Source organism: Periplaneta americana, chromosome 16 (genome assembly GCF_040183065.1).
Source record: "Periplaneta americana isolate PAMFEO1 chromosome 16, P.americana_PAMFEO1_priV1, whole genome shotgun sequence".
Taxonomy (NCBI): Eukaryota; Metazoa; Arthropoda; class Insecta; order Blattodea; family Blattidae; genus Periplaneta; species Periplaneta americana.
Genome location: NC_091132.1, coordinates 98,394,805 through 98,414,586, shown reverse-complemented (window position 1 = coordinate 98,414,586; position 19,782 = coordinate 98,394,805). Strand labels below are relative to the sequence as shown.

At 34.7% G+C, this 19,782-nt stretch overlaps 1 protein-coding gene across 1 annotated transcript in view; it reads right to left on the bottom strand.

Annotated features, from left to right (window-relative positions):
• Positions 1-2,581: 2,581 nt before the first annotated feature.
• Alk (Anaplastic lymphoma kinase) overlaps positions 2,582-19,782 on the bottom strand; it is a 506,844-nt gene continuing 489,643 nt past the window's right edge. The window contains exons 23-26 of the mRNA XM_069812582.1: positions 18,466-18,567; positions 18,154-18,379; positions 14,018-14,342; positions 2,582-4,141 (exon numbers count right to left, since the gene is read on the bottom strand). Of these exons, the coding sequence (XP_069668683.1) occupies positions 3,867-4,141; positions 14,018-14,342; positions 18,154-18,379; positions 18,466-18,567 (928 nt within the window). The 3' untranslated portion in view covers positions 2,582-3,866. The remainder of the gene's footprint in view (positions 4,142-14,017; positions 14,343-18,153; positions 18,380-18,465; positions 18,568-19,782) is intronic.

Sequence of the window (19,782 nt, the reverse complement as noted above, 5' to 3'; positions counted from 1 at the left end):
AGTTACCTTCAAACCTGAAAATTATTTTAAGTACTGCACAACGTAAATTTTTTATTCATTTACTAAATAGGCAAATTGATAACTTGCCTTTATTTTAGGAATTCTGCATCTATGTAACCCCCTCTCATTGAAACACAAAAAGAAATATCTAATAAGTAAAGAGTATTCAAATAGTAACTTGAGATTTTCTTTAATTGATTAACATAATTTAATTCAAGTTAGTAATTGCTCGTGTATACGGTGAAAGATTCCATCACACGACCATTTAGATTAGTATGGTATTCAATTTCTCTCAAATTAAACCTATAGCTCTATGGCTACAGTATACTGTTACGTTCGATGTCAGACTCCGTACTTACCCGCCATTGCCTTACAACACAGGTACAGTACTACACGGAACTTGCCTTCTTCCGAGCGACAGCATCAGGGATTCCGAACTTCCAAACTACTACTAATATTCCAAATACCATTTAACTGCCTTATAGGTCGATTTTGAATTTTTTTCGCAGAAAATTTATTATAAATGCGACCTTTCAGTGTACAAAATTTAAAGGTCCTATCCAACCTTCCAGTGTTGGACATTCCCTCGTGAGACACAGACAGGACAAAACATTATCAAGGGACATCCATTTATGTCCGAGGCGGGATTCGAGCCCACGAACTTTGAAACCGCGCAATAATCTCATCCACAACAAACTAAACACACATGAATCTTTCCAAATTACAGCTATTGAAAATATGTTCATGTCATACACAAATTCATAATTAAAACTAGTATTCCTCCTTTATTCCTATAGCTACAAATCTGATCAATCTACTCTTGAATGTACTTTCTGTGTTCAGTGCAGCCTGTGCAGTTCGTTGCTTATGTACTTTTTTTCTTTCAATTAACTATTTTTTAATAATTACAATAAAAAGTGAAATTTACCGGTAATAATATAGTTACACGATTTCTAAAAACAAGAAAGCATTATGAACTTATTTTTTCTTTCCAATTGATCTATACGCTTGTTAATTTCACATGGAAGAGATTAAATTTGGTTTCTGAAGAAGAAACTCTTCATATACAACACACAAGTATATACATCTAGTCAACAGTCCGAAGACTGATTGGAACCTCATAAGTGACACCAATAAGTCATCGCTCATAAACATACATTATGACATTTTTAAACAAATTGATTTAAAACAGGAAACACAAGAATGCAATTATATATTCTATTTAAAATAATATCATTTTTAATTTTGAAATTCTGAAAAAGTAATTTAAAGACGTGATACTATTATTATTATTATTATTATTATTATTATTATTATTATTATTATTATTATTATTATTATTACACTTCTATATATTTCTTTTTAAAGGAATAAATGAATCATAGAGAAGTAGTAAAATGGCTTATCCAGTCTTTCAAATATTTAGTTCTTCGGAGAGTTAATTAACAACTATCCCTTCCTAGAACATGTAAACTTTCATCTGTTATAAAACTGTCAACTTAAATTACTTCTGTATTGTACATAAACTGCATTAGATATTGCGTAGCAACTAAGGAGCTAAGATAACTTACCCTTTCGAACACATAACTATATTACAGTGATGTACATTCACGCAAGAACTTGCTGAGTGTACACTCATATCACATGGAGAGTAATGGACCCTACATCTAGAATCTTGAGCCATGACTATAGCATCACACAGCCAGGCTATAACATGCTTAATTCCATTTCAGAGAGTGGATTTAATTTACATGGTTATTGTTATTTGTAATATGTCAATATAAAATCTCCGTTCTGAAAAAAATGTAACATTTTGCCATGTACTGATGTAAGGTTACGAGGACTAATGCCAACGTTGAAAATTTACTCCAAATATTTTTAAAATAGATGCGGACTTAAAAAATTAGGCCTCCTTTACAAAAGGACTTATTACCTTCTATTATGATCCATATAAGACTAGAGTAAATTTTCTTTGCTACTGAAAAATTGAACTTTGAGAAGATTAAAAGATCACATTGTAGTTTCAGCACAAGAAGAATCTGATGCAAAATTCCCACCACTCCCTGAAAAGTCACGTTTTAATCTGATTCAGTGAGAAACGTAATCGAAATTAGAAATTCATTAGGTGTTCTATTCTGCTAAGTTGAAAAATATATCGGTCTTGGATTAATACTGAATGAAACAATCCTCTGTTGCCCATCATCATCATCATCTTTATCATCATCATCTTTATCATCATCATCTTCATCATCATCATCATCATCATCATCATCATCATCATCATCATCATCATCAGAAGTAAAGAAATTTATTAATTTAGGTACCGGTACTCTCACTTTAAAATTATCGCCAGGCAGACAGGGGACAGAAAGTCCCAGAAAGATTAGAAAATGAAAGTACTTACTACAAACTGTCGGCTTTTACACATAAACTTTGTTGAATGCCTCTGCGAAATGCAATGGGAATAAGGCCTGGCCCCAGTGACAATAATTATTGTGGTGCGTATGGTCATGCTCATGATCAACCAATATAAACCAACATTACCACTGTAAAAGTTTTCCAAAAAAATATTTAAAATGTGTTACATTTCAAAATTCAAATATATTATCCCTTTCACGAAGTTTAATGTTTACTATCCCTTCACAAAGTAACACAAATATCGCAAGAAAGCCTCTCAGTTTTGAGCTTTGGATGCTAATCTTAACATACAATTACCAACTTTAATTGTACCATGACAAAATTTATCTCCTCCTACACAAATAAAACAATAATATCAAAGACTGTGACAGTCACATCTCTTCTTCAAATTCATACTGTTCTTAAGTAAAGCAAAACATACTTTCTTTTTTTGTTGGGGCCACACTGCTACAGTCTTTTAATAACGTTGTTATAAATCTGTTCTATCAATTGTTTATTATTTGAACATAGTAATAAGTTTCAAATTAAAAGCTCACCTTCAGAGAAAGTTGCTTAATTAGGAACTACCACGCTCTTAATAACATCACTTTTCCATTAGCTTCCTTACGCTCAGTACAGCACAATGCAAATTGTTACGGACATACAGTCGTCTTTCTTTACATATTTAAATTTGAAACTTATCATCCAAAACCAAAAATAATGAAACTGTTGAGACAGATTAATCTATAACAATGTTATTACTGATTGAACTTAACACAGATCTGAGATGGAAAACAGTCTTTTGTATTAAAACTTTCTTGTACTTCAGCTACTTCACAGATGAAGTAAAAATGTGTTTTTCCTGCTGTTTATGAAAAAAAGTCATATTTATTATTTTACACAACCTATCAAAATATAGGAAAGCTTCAGTTGATACTGAATTTCTTAAGTTTCAACACATTTAATTCTTCACCAGTTTTCAAAGTTTGAGGAATGCACACGACAACATTCATACCAACTTTTGCAGCATTCTCTTTAGTCTTCATTGTTTATGCCGCCAAACACAAACATATTTACAAAGGAGACAGACTGGGGAATGTCTGAGACGGAGCAACTTCTCAAAGAAATAAGAACTGATGGACCGTCGTCATTCTAATGACATTGTTTATGGAACAACTTACTCTTCAAACACCTTAGTACCATAAAAAGAACTTGGATATATTTATCCATACCCTGAATTTGCCTCCCATGAATGTATTCTACACTGAGAGCACATATATATGTACAAACATGCACTATAGCTCGCACTTCACTTGGTGAGTATAAAAACATCCACAAATGCTTCATATAAGGATACACTAGAGCACAGCTGCTTGGAGGAGGAGACAACTAGTCTCGAACCAACGATAACTGAGATATGCACAGTTGAATTATGCTTAGAAACTGACATGTATTTTAATGTTGTGTCTTCAACAGGAAATTTCATTGTCGGAGAGAAGGTTTCTGCTAGCGGCTGCCTGAACTGTGAACGGGCGACCTTGAGATTCTATCTCAGGCTCTGCGATGTGAGAGGGAGTCATGTTCACATTAACATACGGAAGTGGTTGTTTCGCAAGAGCTGATGGGTCCAAAGACAAACTAGCCTTCAGGCTGTTTCGTTGAGTGTTGTTGTTGTTATTGTTGTTATTATTATTTGGAGACGTCTTATCCAGGCTCACTAAGCTTCCGACAGTAGGAGGTTTATCTGAAATGTTACACAAAATGAACATATAAAGAGTGCCTCATACTACTTCAATATTGCAGAAAATATATCTGTTTATGCTACAAGATGTAAGTAGCAGTTACTAGACAGGAATTATGATTTTTTTTACATTTTTATTAATTGATTGGTTTATTTATATTAACACACTTAATAAAAAGTGTTACGTTTTCTCTGAATATATCCATTTTTAGTTTTGAATTGTATGTAACTAACATATTAAGCCTATTACTAAAACATCTAAAATTGTTTTCAGACAAAGCCAAATCGTGGCAGACATTTTGAAACTAACATATTATTTATAAAAAATTGTGTTATTGTAATAGAAAATAGTAGTAAATGCTCCTATGTATTCATACTAACCAACAGGTAAAACAGGGCTATGAATTTCATTTAAAAATCTAAAGAATTACACTATAATACAACAATACAAAACTCTGATAATAAACCCAAAACAACTTTGAAGAGACAAAAAAAGAAAGTGGACGACCGAAAAGCAAAAGAACAAGCTATTCCCTCATATCTAACAATACGTAAACATCAGACCCAAATGAAATTGCAAATATATTTAACAAATATTTCCTTCGGTAACTGATAACGTCAACATCTCACAACATAAGAAACGTAAAAAAATATATATTACAGTTATATGAACACTAATTATTAGTGTTCATATAACTATAATATATAATGTTTTACGTTTCTTATCAAATCTATGAACACTGTATAATTGGCCCAACATGTGTGGTTTATCTTTGAATATCTCACAACCTATTGTTACTTACAGTTTGTACTTTTTAACATAATATTTTCCAATAAAATTCCCAAATATTCAAATATTTCCAACAAAACAAACAAGAAATAATAAATTGCAATTATTAAAAATCTAAAGTCAAAGAATTCCTCATGGTATGATAAAATAACAAGCAAAATATTACGAGTTCACACATTATACCTACGCCACTAAGTTATTTATGCAACTATTCAATGATTCCACGGTATATTACGAAAGAGATTAAAATATTCAGTAGTTATTACTATCTTCAAAAGAGAAGAAACATCTCCAGAAAATTACAGGCCATATCACTTCTACCAGTTTTCTCCAAAATCTTCGAAAAAGTAATGTATAAAAGATTATATATCATCATATTGAAAGATACAACATTTTGTTCCAGAAGAGTTTGGATTTGGGAAGAATAAATGTATGGAAAATGCAACGTTTAGTTTAACTGAAAAAATTCTAGAGGAAATTAATAAAAAATTCCAAGTTGGGGTGGGGGGGAGGTTTCTATGATTTATCCAAAGAGTTTGACTGTATAAATCATAAAATGCTGCTAGAAAAATTAGGTTGTTATGGAATTAAAGGTGTTGCACACCAATAGTTTCACTCATATCTCAAACATATGTGACAGAAAGTCGAAATCAATACTACTATGAAATCTGTCTCAACATGGAGAACTATTAATAATGGAATTCCATAAGAGTCAATTTTAGGTTCCTTATTTTTTCTAGTGTTTATAAACGGTCTTGCCTCCATAATAAAAATTTTGGTCATCCCAAGTTATTTGTAGATGACACAAGTATAGTAATTTACAGCCAATACTCCAACACATCCAATCTTCAACAGAGGCAATGCTACTCAAAATATATGATTGGTTCTCCGCCAATAAATTAGTATTAAATTGTAACAAAACTAACATAATCCAATTTAAAGCCTTCCCAAATTCAACCTCGCAAATTTCAAGCGCAATAATTAACAACAGGTCCCTAATAGATACAACAACATTCAAATGTTATTGGCCTACAAATTGATAATATCTTTAATTGGAAAAATCATATTAAAGAAATTACCCGCAAACTAAATTCAGCATGTTTCCTATTACATCTATGCAAGAGGTAGTAAATAGCAATACCTTAAAACAATATACTTTGCATACTTCCACTTGGTAATGAGTTTTGAAATAATATTCTGGGGAAATTCTACAGATGGTATTCCTACTACAAAAATGAGTAAATAGAAAAATAGTGAATGCCAAATCTAGGGAATCGTGTAGGACCACTTGAAAGAAACTACATAGAATGCCCATGGCTGTCAATGTATGTTTTCATTAATAAACTCCCTCGTATGTAATCGTAAAAAGTTTGTAAATAATTCAACAGTTCATAACATAAATATTCGTAAAAAAATGACTTTCATACTTCATCGGCAAATCTATAGTGCTTTCAAAAAAGGGAAGTTATGTAGAAGTAAACATTTTTAATAGCCTCCCTGTGGATATAAAAAACCAAATTCAAAACTTAAAATTATATAGGTGCAAATTAAAGAATTGCCTAATTTTTCACATCTTCTAATCTGTAGGTGAATTTATGACATTCAACAACACAGCATGAATATCTCTTTCTTGTTTTAAGTATAGATATAACTCCTTTTGTTTTACTAATATATTGTGAAACTCTTTGTATATATTTCAACTAGACGCTGACTATAATTAACACTTTGTAGTACTATTACATTTTTTTACATGGTCCGTATCCTAGCTGTGAAGTGATGTATGAATACCATGGAATGTAAATAAATACAATAAAATACAGATAATTTAAGGAATGGTGTCAAACGAAGAATGGTAATAAGTTATTTCTGAAACGTCATTATAGGCTAATTCCATGGAAAAATCCAGGTTATAAAAGTTACTTGAGATTTTGTGGTGCAAGTAATCGATTAGTGGAAGACAATTTTAATATACAACACGAATATATCGAAATACACATAACTGAGTGCCCTTAAAACGCAGGAATGATGGTAAACCCATATTTTGTTATTTGGTACGGTTTCGTAACACTTTTTCGTAACACGAAAGTACGTACCCTTGACGAAGTGTTGCTGCTCGTAGAACCTTCTTTTTTGTGCACTTTTCTAAAAAGTTTTTAAAACAGTTTTTTTAATGGAATGTTACATTGAATCATCTTTTCACACAAATCTTTAAAAAATTGCGATTTTTTTACCTGCAACTTCATTACTGGTTGAAGATCGTTCATTATCTTCATCTGTCTCAACAGATTCACATTATAAACGTGCTTCTTGGAATCGCAGTGCTGTTGTAAGTATCTTTTATCATTTCCCTTTATTTCTGTCTCACATACAGCACATGTAATAATGTCTCTTTTTGCACATACTCGTAAATCTGGATTACCAACATTCTCCACCAACTTCTTTAAACGTCCAAGGAATAATTTTCATGTTTTCGACATTATACTGCACCAATATTATAAACACTAATTAACTGAGCTAGCATTAACACGGAAATAATTCTGAAGGTCTGTGTTCTAACCCCGAAACCAATAATAGTACGTTGTCATGCGCCCGTATATACTCAAGGACGGCTTACGTCATCCAACCCTCTCCACTCATCTTAACGTCGACGTCGCCTCCTTTAAACGATACGGGATTAAAAATTATGTCTTTAGTCATAACAAATGCAAGGCTCAATGGGAACTGTAATCTTATCTTTGAGAAACGCATATTTGGTTCAGCAGAAATTATCTTTATCTGTGGCATAAATACAAACTTTCCCTTTCCAATATCTGTAATAATTTCAAGTTTTAGAGATTTTTCCATTAATCCACATACCATCATGCGAACTCTATTAAATAAGCCAGAGCCCAAGTTCATATTGCTGATGAAGCATAACAATTGCACCAACTTTGAGAATGAGTTTGTGTGGTGGCATTCCTGAATGTGTAATGGAATTCAGATATTTTAATGGTGTGCTTAAACTTTTCTACCGGGTCATCTGTGATGATTGAGTCGACATTGCAGTACTCCTTGGAATCCCCTGCAATTAAACGCATCACTTCCTTGTTGATTTCATAACAATTTTCATTGAGAGTACACACAATAACTCGGGTCGAATATTCATCAACGTTACCAGCATTTAATGAATTACTAAAACGTGGCTGAGAACCGAGTGTTCCTTACATATGAAGTTGTTTCGAATGTTAATGATGTTTTCACCGAGATTATTAGATTGAAGTGTTCCATTTTATAATTAAAGTAATCACTCATAAAATACTCGTTCATTGATATTGCCCTGCTTGTTTTGAGTTAAATTAAGAATAATAAAGGAACTCCAAATTTTACTGTTCTGAATACAGGGCTCCAGGATTTGAACTTGGCTTGACATTGGCACCACTGACAATACCTGCCTGAAATCACCACCGAAAAGAATAACTTTCCCACCCATTGCAATATTATCTAATGATTGATCGTCACATTTCATAATGTCTCTTAGCAAACGGTCCACACAGTCAATTACTACAGCAGTAGGTTATTATAACGTAAAGCCTATAAGGAAACGGGGCATATTTCCCACTTATCTACGAAAAATCCTGGTAGATTAGCTGCAAGAAAACGAAAACAGTATACAGAACGATATCAATATGAAGTGGCTCAGTATTTTAATCAACGGCGTAAAGTAGTGAGAAACATAATGGATAGTCAAAATAATAAAATGTGTAAAATACCTATTAAAATATTTATGTTTGGTAAAACAAATGATTTAACACCACTAGAGCTTATTGACTCTATATCTTCAGAAGAGGATATTCAGATATCTGAACATGATATAAACATGGCAGTCTCAAAAATTAAAGTTGACGCACCTTCTGGTCCGGATCGTATAATCATGAGAACAATCAAGGAACTAAAGACGAGTAAAGTAGTTTGCTTACTAGCTAATGCCATGTTGAAGTCTAAAAGATTCCCTCATGTTCTTAAGACAGCTAGAACAATTTTACTATTTAAAGGTGGTGAAGAAGACCAGTTGACGAAATGGAGGCTGATATCATTATGTGTGCTGAATATGCGACTAAATTGCAAATAAAAGCTATTAAACCAGTGATTAAGAAAGCATACATGCTGTAGTAAATGTTCGTGATATATTTATCCCCATACTATCGGAATAGCAAATGGCATCGAAGGATGAGAGCCGTTTAACCATAAAGAAAGACATAAACAAAGATCATCATCCAGCATACTTGAAAACTATTGTTGGTTCCTTGTAAAAGACAGTCTCGGGTCTAGTTCTGAACGGAAGTCATCCAGAAAATCCTTTTAAGTGGTAAGATCAAATGCGGATATTTTTCTCATTATATGCATGAAATATTTTTATTGTTGTGCTTTTTGTGTTTTAAACTATGTAACATCAGTGGAATCGATGTTATCCGGACTAAAGGGCCGTGGTCTGTTGGAGTTGTTGCTACCATACGTTTCGTCTGCTACACTGGCAGACATCATCAGTGGTGTGGCACATTGTAGCGCTCCGGAGTAGCAACAGTTTCAACAGACCACGGCCCTTTAGCCCGGATAACATCGATCCCAATTACGCCGGCCATGAAAACCTACATTCCAAGATTATGTAACATCATTTTTGTATCCAGTACATATATTTCAAGTATTATGTGGGTTTTTGAATCCCTAGTGTGTTGTAATTTGATTAGTAGTAGTGAGAAATTAAAAAAAAAATCCATAAAAAATTCATTCACTTTCCCCGGAAAATGATACGTGATGGGGCAATCTGCATTTTAAATTCAGATTTATGGCACATATATTAGTAATATTCACATGTTTTTATTTCGGACCAAAACAAGAAGTAAAAATTTATTGTTCAGTGTTATTTGACAAATTACGCATAGGGTTTTCCTTAACTTTTCTGAGGTAGAAATTCCCTTATTTTATGACATGGCTGTATCGGCCTAAAAGGATTTTAGCAAACATGGGTCAAGTAATGAGTAAGTAGCTCTCGTTGTTGCATCTGCCAATATAAATGTTATTCTTGAGACATTACATTGATGATATGTCTTTCAATTTTATGGCTCGCAGTGAATGGAATGATGACGATGGAAACAGGAGTATTTCGAGCACACTTATCCAATACTATTATTTCTGTCCAACACAAATTGACTTGGATTGGAATGTGGGTCTTTAACAAAAAAATATGATGTCCGACAGTCTAGTCGTGCACCAGTATACACGAACTATGTCCATATTTTGTTTACTAAATATTTAATACACGTACATTTAAAAAGGTGAAATTTCTAAATTCTGAATAGGAACACACCATTATATTTGCAAAATTAAATATATATTATCTACATTAATGTCACGAGAGGTCTGAGATTTATTAGGAATATTTCGTGAATAAAATAAACATGTAAATAATATATCTCTAAAATTCGCACACAAAATGTTAATAACTGTAGATTTACGAATACTTAACCTATTCAGACATTGTGAAGTTGAAATAGATGAATATTGATTACTACAATGAAGAAATTGGATGTTATTCAGTAATGCCAATTGCGAAAAGCGAAATACAGGCTTAATAAAGTTAATTACATGTACTGCGCTTTTCTGTTTTTATAAGAGAAATACATTTTCATTATCTGCTGAAATCATAATTAAATTTAAACATTTTATAACATAATTACAAGTAACCTGATTAATACATGAATTAAATGAAGAATTGGTCAAAACGCAGTTATCAAATCTGAATGAAGGCATATATATTTTTTTTTTCAGATAGCTTACTATGGACATGGAATTAGAAGCTGAAGATGTAGATGTGGAAGTAGAATTTCGCACTTTATTTAGTACTTCAACGTTACATTATACACTACACCGAGAAGTAAGAACTGTGTAATAGGCTATGTGTGGGGATAGCTATACAGGGTGTTTCAAAAATACGGGGCATAATTTCAGGTATGTATTTTCCACATGTAGACAATCAAAATAGTTCATTACAACATGTGTCCGCAAATGCTTCATTTCTGAGTTATGGCCTTCACAACATTGAAATTCACCGGAACGGTTTTCTTTCCGCAGGTCGTTGTCATTACAGAAGATGTTCAAAATGTCCACCTCCTGCTTCAATACAGACCTCACATCGATGTCTCATTGACCTGCGAACACGATCCCAAACTCCAGGAGATTGCGTATGTCCTCACAACATGCCACAATTCGATTCCGAAGGGATTCCAAATCAGGCACCGGAGACGAATAAACCAATGATTTTAAATGGCCCCACAAGTAGAAATCGAGAGGGTTCAGATCAGGTGAGCGTGGAGGCCAAGCAATTGGGCCACCTCTACCTATCCATCGATCAGGAAACCTTCGATCCAAGTACCGGCGAGCCGTACGACTGAAGTGTGCAGGAGCGCCATCATGCAAGAAGTGAATGTGTTGACGATTGATCAGTGGAGTGTCTTCTAGAACATGAGGTATGCTGTTTTCCAGGAAGTTTGTGTACGCCTGCCCCGTAAGTCTATTTACAAGTACATGGGGTCCAACTAATCGATCACCAATGATACCGGCCCACATGTTGAGGGAGAACCGCACCTGGTGATGAGATGGAACAGTTGCACGTGAGTTTTCATACGCCCATACATGCTGATTGTGGAAATTTGTTATGCCATCTCGTGTGAACTGTGCTTCATCTGTAAATAATACTAAGGCAGGAAAGTTCGGATTTACACCACACTGCTGCAAGAACCACTGACAGAACCTAACTCGTGCAGGGTAATCTGCTGGTGACAGGGCCTGTACACGTTGCAAATGATAAGGATACAATTTCGACAGTCTCCAGACAGTCGTATGAGGAACATTGACTTGCAACGCTACCCTTCGTGTGCTGATAGAAGGAGTCATGTTCACAGTCTCCAGAATCTCCTCCTGTACTTCTGGAGTTGTAGATCTTGGTCGTCCCCTTCCCAAACCAGGAGAGTTAAATTTTCCATACTCGCACAGACGGTAATGGAGACGTACAAATGTCTTCCGATCTGGACATTATCGCTGTGGGTACCTCTCCTGGTACAAACGATGAGCCAGCGCAGCATTGCCGTCCGCCTTACCGTACATGAAGTGTATCTCTGCCAGCTCTTGATTTGAATACATGTCGCACAGTCTAACGCCTACACAACACTGAATGTAACCTTCGCCTCGGAATGAACTGTTAGAGTGCCCTCTTAATGTCTCTTTTGACGGCAACGACCTGCGGAAAGAAAAACGTTCCGGTGAATTTCAATGTTGTGAAGACCATAACTCGGAAATAGAGCATTTCCGGACACATGTTGTAATGAACTATTTTGATTGTCTACATGTGGGAAATACATACCTGAAATTATGCCCCGTATTTTTAAACACCCTGTATAGCAATGGTTATGTATTCACAGCCAGACATATGTTCCTACACAGTGAAGCCATCTCTGTATACACAATTAAAACATAACTTTTATTACGTCATACGGAAGGCAATTTAATCAAAGACCTTGTATATATTACTGACTTTCTATTAATTGTTTAATGTCATTCACATAATGCAAATTTTATAGGCTACAATTATAGGTTAGGTTACCTGTGGGAATAGGACCAATGTCAGCTGTGCCTTATTTCGACCGTTTCTACTCCGTGCTACAGGAAAGCATTTTTTATAGCTCGACAAACGCTTTCTCGCTGTAGTGTGTAACGGAACTAGAGCTGCATCTACACAGTTCAATATTTCAATTGCGTATGCATGCAATTTGGGAAGAATATTGAAAGAATCAAGTTTAAAACGTACGTTCAATTAAGATGCATGAAGATTTTGTGTCTACATGGTGCGCTGTTTTGAACGTTGTCTTCACTGTGTAAATATATTAATTAATATGAAATATTAATCTTGCATTCATTGCTTTAAAGTTGAAAGAAAAGTTTAACCGTGTAGTTGCATCTTAATGTATTCATGATCATCGGTTTACGGGGAAAAAGTTGGCGACAACGACTAAACAAAAGAACGACCATGCGATAAATTGATAGCGATAAATCTAGCTGCAAAATTTATCGCAAAGTGTGACTGTGATCGGTTAGAATTCAAAATTTCATTACACTCCATTGGTCGAAAATGAAATGACGTCATATAAATGAAATAGTAATTCTAAAATTGTTCTTACTGAGAGTTAATTCCTAACATATTTGAACACGTGGATGTCAAGCTTGTACAGAGCATAAACAGCCAATGCTCAGTAATGATTCCGTTTACGTTTTATTAGTAACCGCGCACTGTTTGAATTCAGCCACTCCTTGTTTATTGACAGGTGATAACTCACAAGCGGGCCATGATGTTATAAAAGTTATTATTTATTTTACTTTGTTTCGTATCCAGGGTAGTGTCTTCTGAACTAAATTACTTGTATAGGTGCATTGTTCGTATAAATCCTGACCTCTTATTTAAGTTAGTCCCAAATTAAATTTAGCCTAAATAAGAAATATAGTATTGCAGTAGGTACCATAGAACTTCGGAGCTTGTTATTGTAAATCGATAGTGCATCAAAGATGTCATGAATCTGTAATCTAGGTAATGTTCTGTGTGAATAATATTCTAAATATCGAGATATAGCATCATTAACATTAAAGTGAATAACAAACATATTTAAATATCCACTCACCAAAGTTTGTTTATAATAATTATTGAGAACCTTTCGAATATGAATAAAAATATTGAGTTTTTTTAGTTCCTGAGAAAATAAATCGTGTGACATTTGATCTCCACATCGCAGTTCTTACTGTTAAAATAATAACAAAAAAGGAAGCATAACCAAAATCTTAATGACTTACCAGCAGCACTCAGGATTGCTGTTAAGATAAGTTATAAACACACTGCTAGAGAAGGCAACATTTGACAACGTTAACGTCCGTCAGAGATCAATTCTGGTATTTCCGCTCTAATTTCTATAAACATATATATACATTTCATTATTCTATGCAATCTGATTCTCATACAGATCAAAATTAGCCAAGAACTGTGGACATTACAGCTTTACAAACTTTACCTGTGCTGCCAGTACTACTGCTTGACGACGCTTCTTCCAGAAGGGGTTGTGTGGACCTAGACTCCGGCAACACGAAACTTGTCTCCCAGTCTGATGTTGAATTTGCGGCCAGTAATTTGTCCACACTGCTGGTAGAAGGAGATGAGGGCAATTCAGAGGGATGAACAGGACCGCCAGGTCCTGGAAGTGGTACTAGATAATCTGCAGCACGTTGCACATGCAGACATGAGTTTTCATGTGCTGGGGGACGCATTATAGTGGCATCACGCTCTGCTGATGGTGGGCGGTGGAATACTGGGAGAGGTGCGTTCATCACGTCAGGGTCCTGCAGTTTGAATACAAGTGTAGATTCTATTACTGTCAGTCATACCCATGTTAGCAAATGACTGGAATATACTGAGCATTCATATATCCAACACGATGAAATTTTATGAAATATAGTTCAATAAAATGAGGAAGATAGAAAGAAAGAGGAAGAAGGTGATGAGTAGACTTCGTTGAATTGCCACACGCAGCATGCAATCAGGTTGCCGATGTATGGTAGTAGAGAGGAGGTGAGCGACCTCCCGGTCTCGTAGTATCAGCACTTCATGTTAAGAGACGTGACCGGCCCAAATAGATAGAGCAGCTACAGTTAATGTATACCTATGTAAGCACTTGTTTTTGCATTATTGTGGTTGGAATAGTGAAAGCTTAACATTTTTTCAGTGCAGACAAGAATTCAATCAAACATACTATAAAGAGACTGTTGCTGTTCCAAACAAATACCCTTACCCCCGCAGCCAGTCTTGACCCGTTGGTGAACGTGGTTGGATTCTGTTAATTATTATGCAGAACATCGCAGCAAAATAATGGAGGTAATTGATGCATTGGATAGCACAGACAGTTCCGCTGTTGCAGCTGTAAAATCTTTGCTTTCTGAACAGCTATTGGAAGATATTCTGTTCATTGATTCTAATTTTAAAATCGTGTCCAAAAGCATCATCCTGCTAGAATCGTCTAAACTACAACTCTCAGAAGCTCTTAATATAGTGGATAAAGTATCACAAACCATTATTCAAAATAACAATTCACTAATTTCAGAAAAAGTGAAATGTAAATTGAGAAATATTATTGCTAAAAATTCTGCCTATTCACAACTTCGTATTGTAAATGATGTACTATCAGGTCACGAAAAGTTGGTATGGTAGTGACTTTCAGTTCTTAAAATATTCACGTATTACATCGTGTGTTGTTGAACGTACATTTTCCCAACATAAAAACTGTTTAAGTGACCATCGGAGGAGGTTCACTTTGCACTCACTCAAAATGTAACTCTTCACTGCAATGTACATATTCAAGGATGATGCGAATATCTTACATCAAATTTTAAGAGTTAATATATCTCACTACTAAATAATTGTGTATTTACATGTTTAGACATTTCCTACTTCAATGATCATTCATTATATTTCTTGAATGCAGGATACAGGTTTTATTGTAACCGCAGTATACTGCTCAGTGTTTACATCAGAGGTATACTCCATCCGTTGCACGCCCCCTTCTCATACAGTCTATACCGCGTGTGCAGTAAACTTTGCGATTGGCGTGACAATTCCACGAAGTCTAGTGATGAGGAAGATGAAAAAATTAATAAAGAAAAATGGAGGGAAAAAAGAACTATGTAAAAACAGAAGAGAAGAAAAGAAGAAGAATTGGTCATAAAATGCCCAGCATGTAGGAGAAATCAGGCAAATATGGGCACTTTTAAGGTAATGCCCAAGTTATCCTAATTCTTCGTGAGTTACGAAGCATCAAATAGTATATTGATAAACCTGAACTAAGGTAGCGAACCATAGTGTGAATGGTGTTGACGCTGCTGGACATATGGACGCTACAAATACAACTATGAATTTGAGTACACTTTGGAGCATATCAAAATAGTGCTGTTGCTGATTTTTACATGATTTACTTAAGGAATGACTACCAAAAATGTGTGAGTAGTACCGAAAAATTTACAGGCGGGAATGATAGATTTAAACAGAAAAATAATCCATACAGTGGGGAGTTCTGAAGTATGTACTTTCTGGACTGAGTTGTTATTTGTTGAAATAATACACTAAGGCAAATATGGGCACTGTCAAACTGAAGCATTGACTGCTGGTGTATAATAAAATTATCTCTTCTCTTTAATAGTAACAGTTTAACTACAGATCTCAATTTTTTCTTACTATTAAAATGAGAGCTGTAGTTATACTGTTACTATTATTTACATATAAGGATTTAATATTAATAACGATAATAGTTGTGTACCATCGATCATTTTTTTATATTATTCTAACTTTTTATTGCAATTTAAAAAAATAACATTCCATGATTATGTATCTTCGTTCTCAATACCAGAACAGTCGTCTAATAATTGTTTATGTTCCTCCCTTATAATGTTATTCATTATAATACAAATTATGTACAAAATTTGGTTTATAAAATTGTAATGTTATCTTAGACAAAGGCTAGAATATTTTTCTTTGTTTTCATTTGTTTGTCTGAAGTTACCAAAAGAGTGGAAACAGGAGCCAATAAATTTAGAAAATCAGCAACTTGCAAGTACTTGAATATGAACGTATCTTCTTCAACAAATGCTTCTTGCATTTGTCCTGCATGTGGAAGAAAGTTTTATATTGAGAAAAATGGAGAAAAATGAGTACAGTGTGAAGGATTTGCGCTTTTTGGTATGCTGAAGAGTATGCTGAGATGGAAAGTGATTCATTTTTCTGTGATGACTTCACGAAATAAATTTTGAACATTATTTTGGCTTCTTTTGCTTTTGTTCTCAGTCTTTTAGAGATTTATACCATTTGAAATAACATTTGTCACAACTTAAAGAATTTTCATATTCTTTCTTCATCATTAAATGTGTTATATCAATTTTTAATATAGTCTCAGTGTTTACTTAAATATTAGTTTTTTTTCTCATTTGCTCAGTTTTCTGTTACTTCACCAATAACTTTATTCTATGAATGGTCAGTGCAGAAAGCATTAAATACATGCATTTTTTTATTAAATATATGCTTGAAAATTTGAAATGTATTTAATTCCTATACTGCCCATATTACCAACATATGTGCTCATATTATCCTTACAGTGGCGATAATATGGTCACTTGTAAAGTTATAGTAAAGAGCATATAATGACATAAAATAATAATTTTAACATTTGAATGGATTACATCTTTTAAAATAGATATACAGTACTCTAAAATTAGTCAATTGCAAAATATATAGTAAAATGCCTTATGGTGCCCATATTTGCCTAACTTCCCCTCTGCTGTAGCTCTATTAGACTAGACGGCATTTCGGAAGGCGGTCAGCTGCTATATACGCCGTAGCATTTCTGGTATGTGACGTCACAAGCTTGTACAGTAGAACCAATCAGAATCAGTCCATAACAAGTACTTCCGCAGTTCGTTTGTTCACGTGTAAGTGTTTCAATCCATTGAATAAGTAAAACTAAGATAAATAAATGAAAGAAGAGACTAAAAAGACAAGTATTGCACAGACGGCGCGGAAAATAATGTTTAAGGCGTATAATTATTTTAAAAACGTTGACGAGCAGAACGCTGTCGGCCATCTTGATGCTGGCTGAAACGTTGCCAACGCTTAAGAAACGACTGCAGAAGCATGTGGTGTGGGAGTGAGAACCGTGCAAAGAATATTGTTAGTGAAGGAAACAGGTTTTCTTTGATGTCATGCTTACAGTAATCAACGCCTGAGGTCATTATTGTCTTTTGATAATTTAAATTCTCTCCTGCGCTATTTGTATTGCACGTGCGCGTGAAGTACGATGTGGCAATGTTGTACGCTGCCATGCTCTCTCATCTGTCTCCTTCGACGCAAACGCTAGCAGACTACCGCCTTCCGAATGCCGTCAACTCTAGTTACAAGGAAATAAATACAGTAGTTGGTTGATACTCTAATAAAATATACATCACTTGTAATTTCTTATTCGTAAATATTTAACTTAATGTGAGTAGCATACGGCAATAAAAGTCCTGAAAATTAATGATAAAAATATAGTGTTTTGCTCTGCTATGAATGTTTATTTATTTATTTTTTTTGATGAATATAGGGAACTCAACAAGCAGGATGTACACTTACTTGCAAACAGTACCCCAACCTTTCCATTATAGTACAGAAGTTGGGACGCTCATCGGGAGTGGGATGCCAGCACTGTGTCATAATACCGTACAATGGGCCTGGACAATTACTGGGTGGCTCTAGTCGGCCTCCACTTGTTACAAGGTCCATCACTTCCTTGTTAGCACAACCAGTATAGGGCATATAACCGAGGGACATTACCTCCCACAGCAGAACACCAAATGACCTGTGACAGAGATGTGTTCTTTGTGTACAGAATATCTTGTACACATAATTGTCAAATGCTTCTCAAGAGAGAAATTGCATAATTACCAGACATCCGTTTTCGAAGTGAAGATACCATCCAGAAATGCTTCAGGTGGCATCCATTTAATAGGAAGCATAGCTTTACCACCTTTCCTATAATAATCCGCTCTGAAAAGAAGGATGCATACATTAGGCAAGAAACAATAGCCAAAATGATGTCTTGTTATATTTGTAAAGTTTTCTCCTTGCGATAGAAAGCAACTTCACAAGCAAAATAAAAAATCATAACATATTTAATTAAACTTCAGTTACAGGTAACAAAGAGCGTATTCCGAATCTCAGCGCTAAGCAATCCGATGGCATCACGGTGTTCAGAATTTCAACGATGACGTCACTGATGCTCCACCGGTGTCGCACCGGTGCCATCAGCTTGCAGAGGTGGTGGCAGTCTCCATCAGCCGCCATCAGTGAATCTGATTGGTTCTTGTATAGGGCGGGAATTAGCAGACGAATGACATCGTGCACTGTTGTGTTATGGTGGTGTGTTCTGCTTTGATTCTGGTGTATTGTTTGTAATGAGCACAACGTAAAAATAATATGTTAATGGCTTATGAGCGAACATGTCAACGGACCAGTTATTACTACCGGTTCAAGAAATATATTGTTTATGCTCTCTTTTCTTTGAACGAGATGGCAGTACGGAAATTTCGCAAAATTTTGCTAGCGTAGCATAGAGAACAACTTATACAGTCGCCATGACAGCCATCGATCCTTCCAGCAGTTTTGTTCCTATTTCGCTGCAGCGTCACGTCATTGTTGTCCACCAGTCCGGTGAGATTCGGAATACGCTGATACCGTAGTTGGAACAACTTCATTCTTTTCTTGCATCAGTCACTCATTATGTGAATATGCCTTGCATATTTTTGTAGAAGACCGTAACCAGATTGAGAGTAATCGAAATCCCAGTAGAATGGATGCACAATAAAATTAGCCTAAATCCAGTAAGAATTAAAATCTGCGTGCTTGGCAGAAGTAGGATCAAAGTGACAACTGACTAGCCAAGAAATTTCACATACTTTTACTTATAAAAAGGACTGATTATATTTTATATAACACTGACTCAAGATCTAGGATAATGTAGAACACTTAACAATAGAATTTAAGAGAAGGCTTATGTTCAATTCGTAATCACAGGGATTCAGCAATGAAGTATGAGGAAACTGTGGTGCTACTAAAGAGTTATACTATCAGAGAAGTAATGTAGAAATAATAATTACGAAATTAGTATATACTGTTAGATTTCCAGGCACCTTCATTCTGTAGCCATATAAACTAAAATCAGAGTTCGCACTAGAAGAAAGTGACAAGCAGAAACGATTTTTT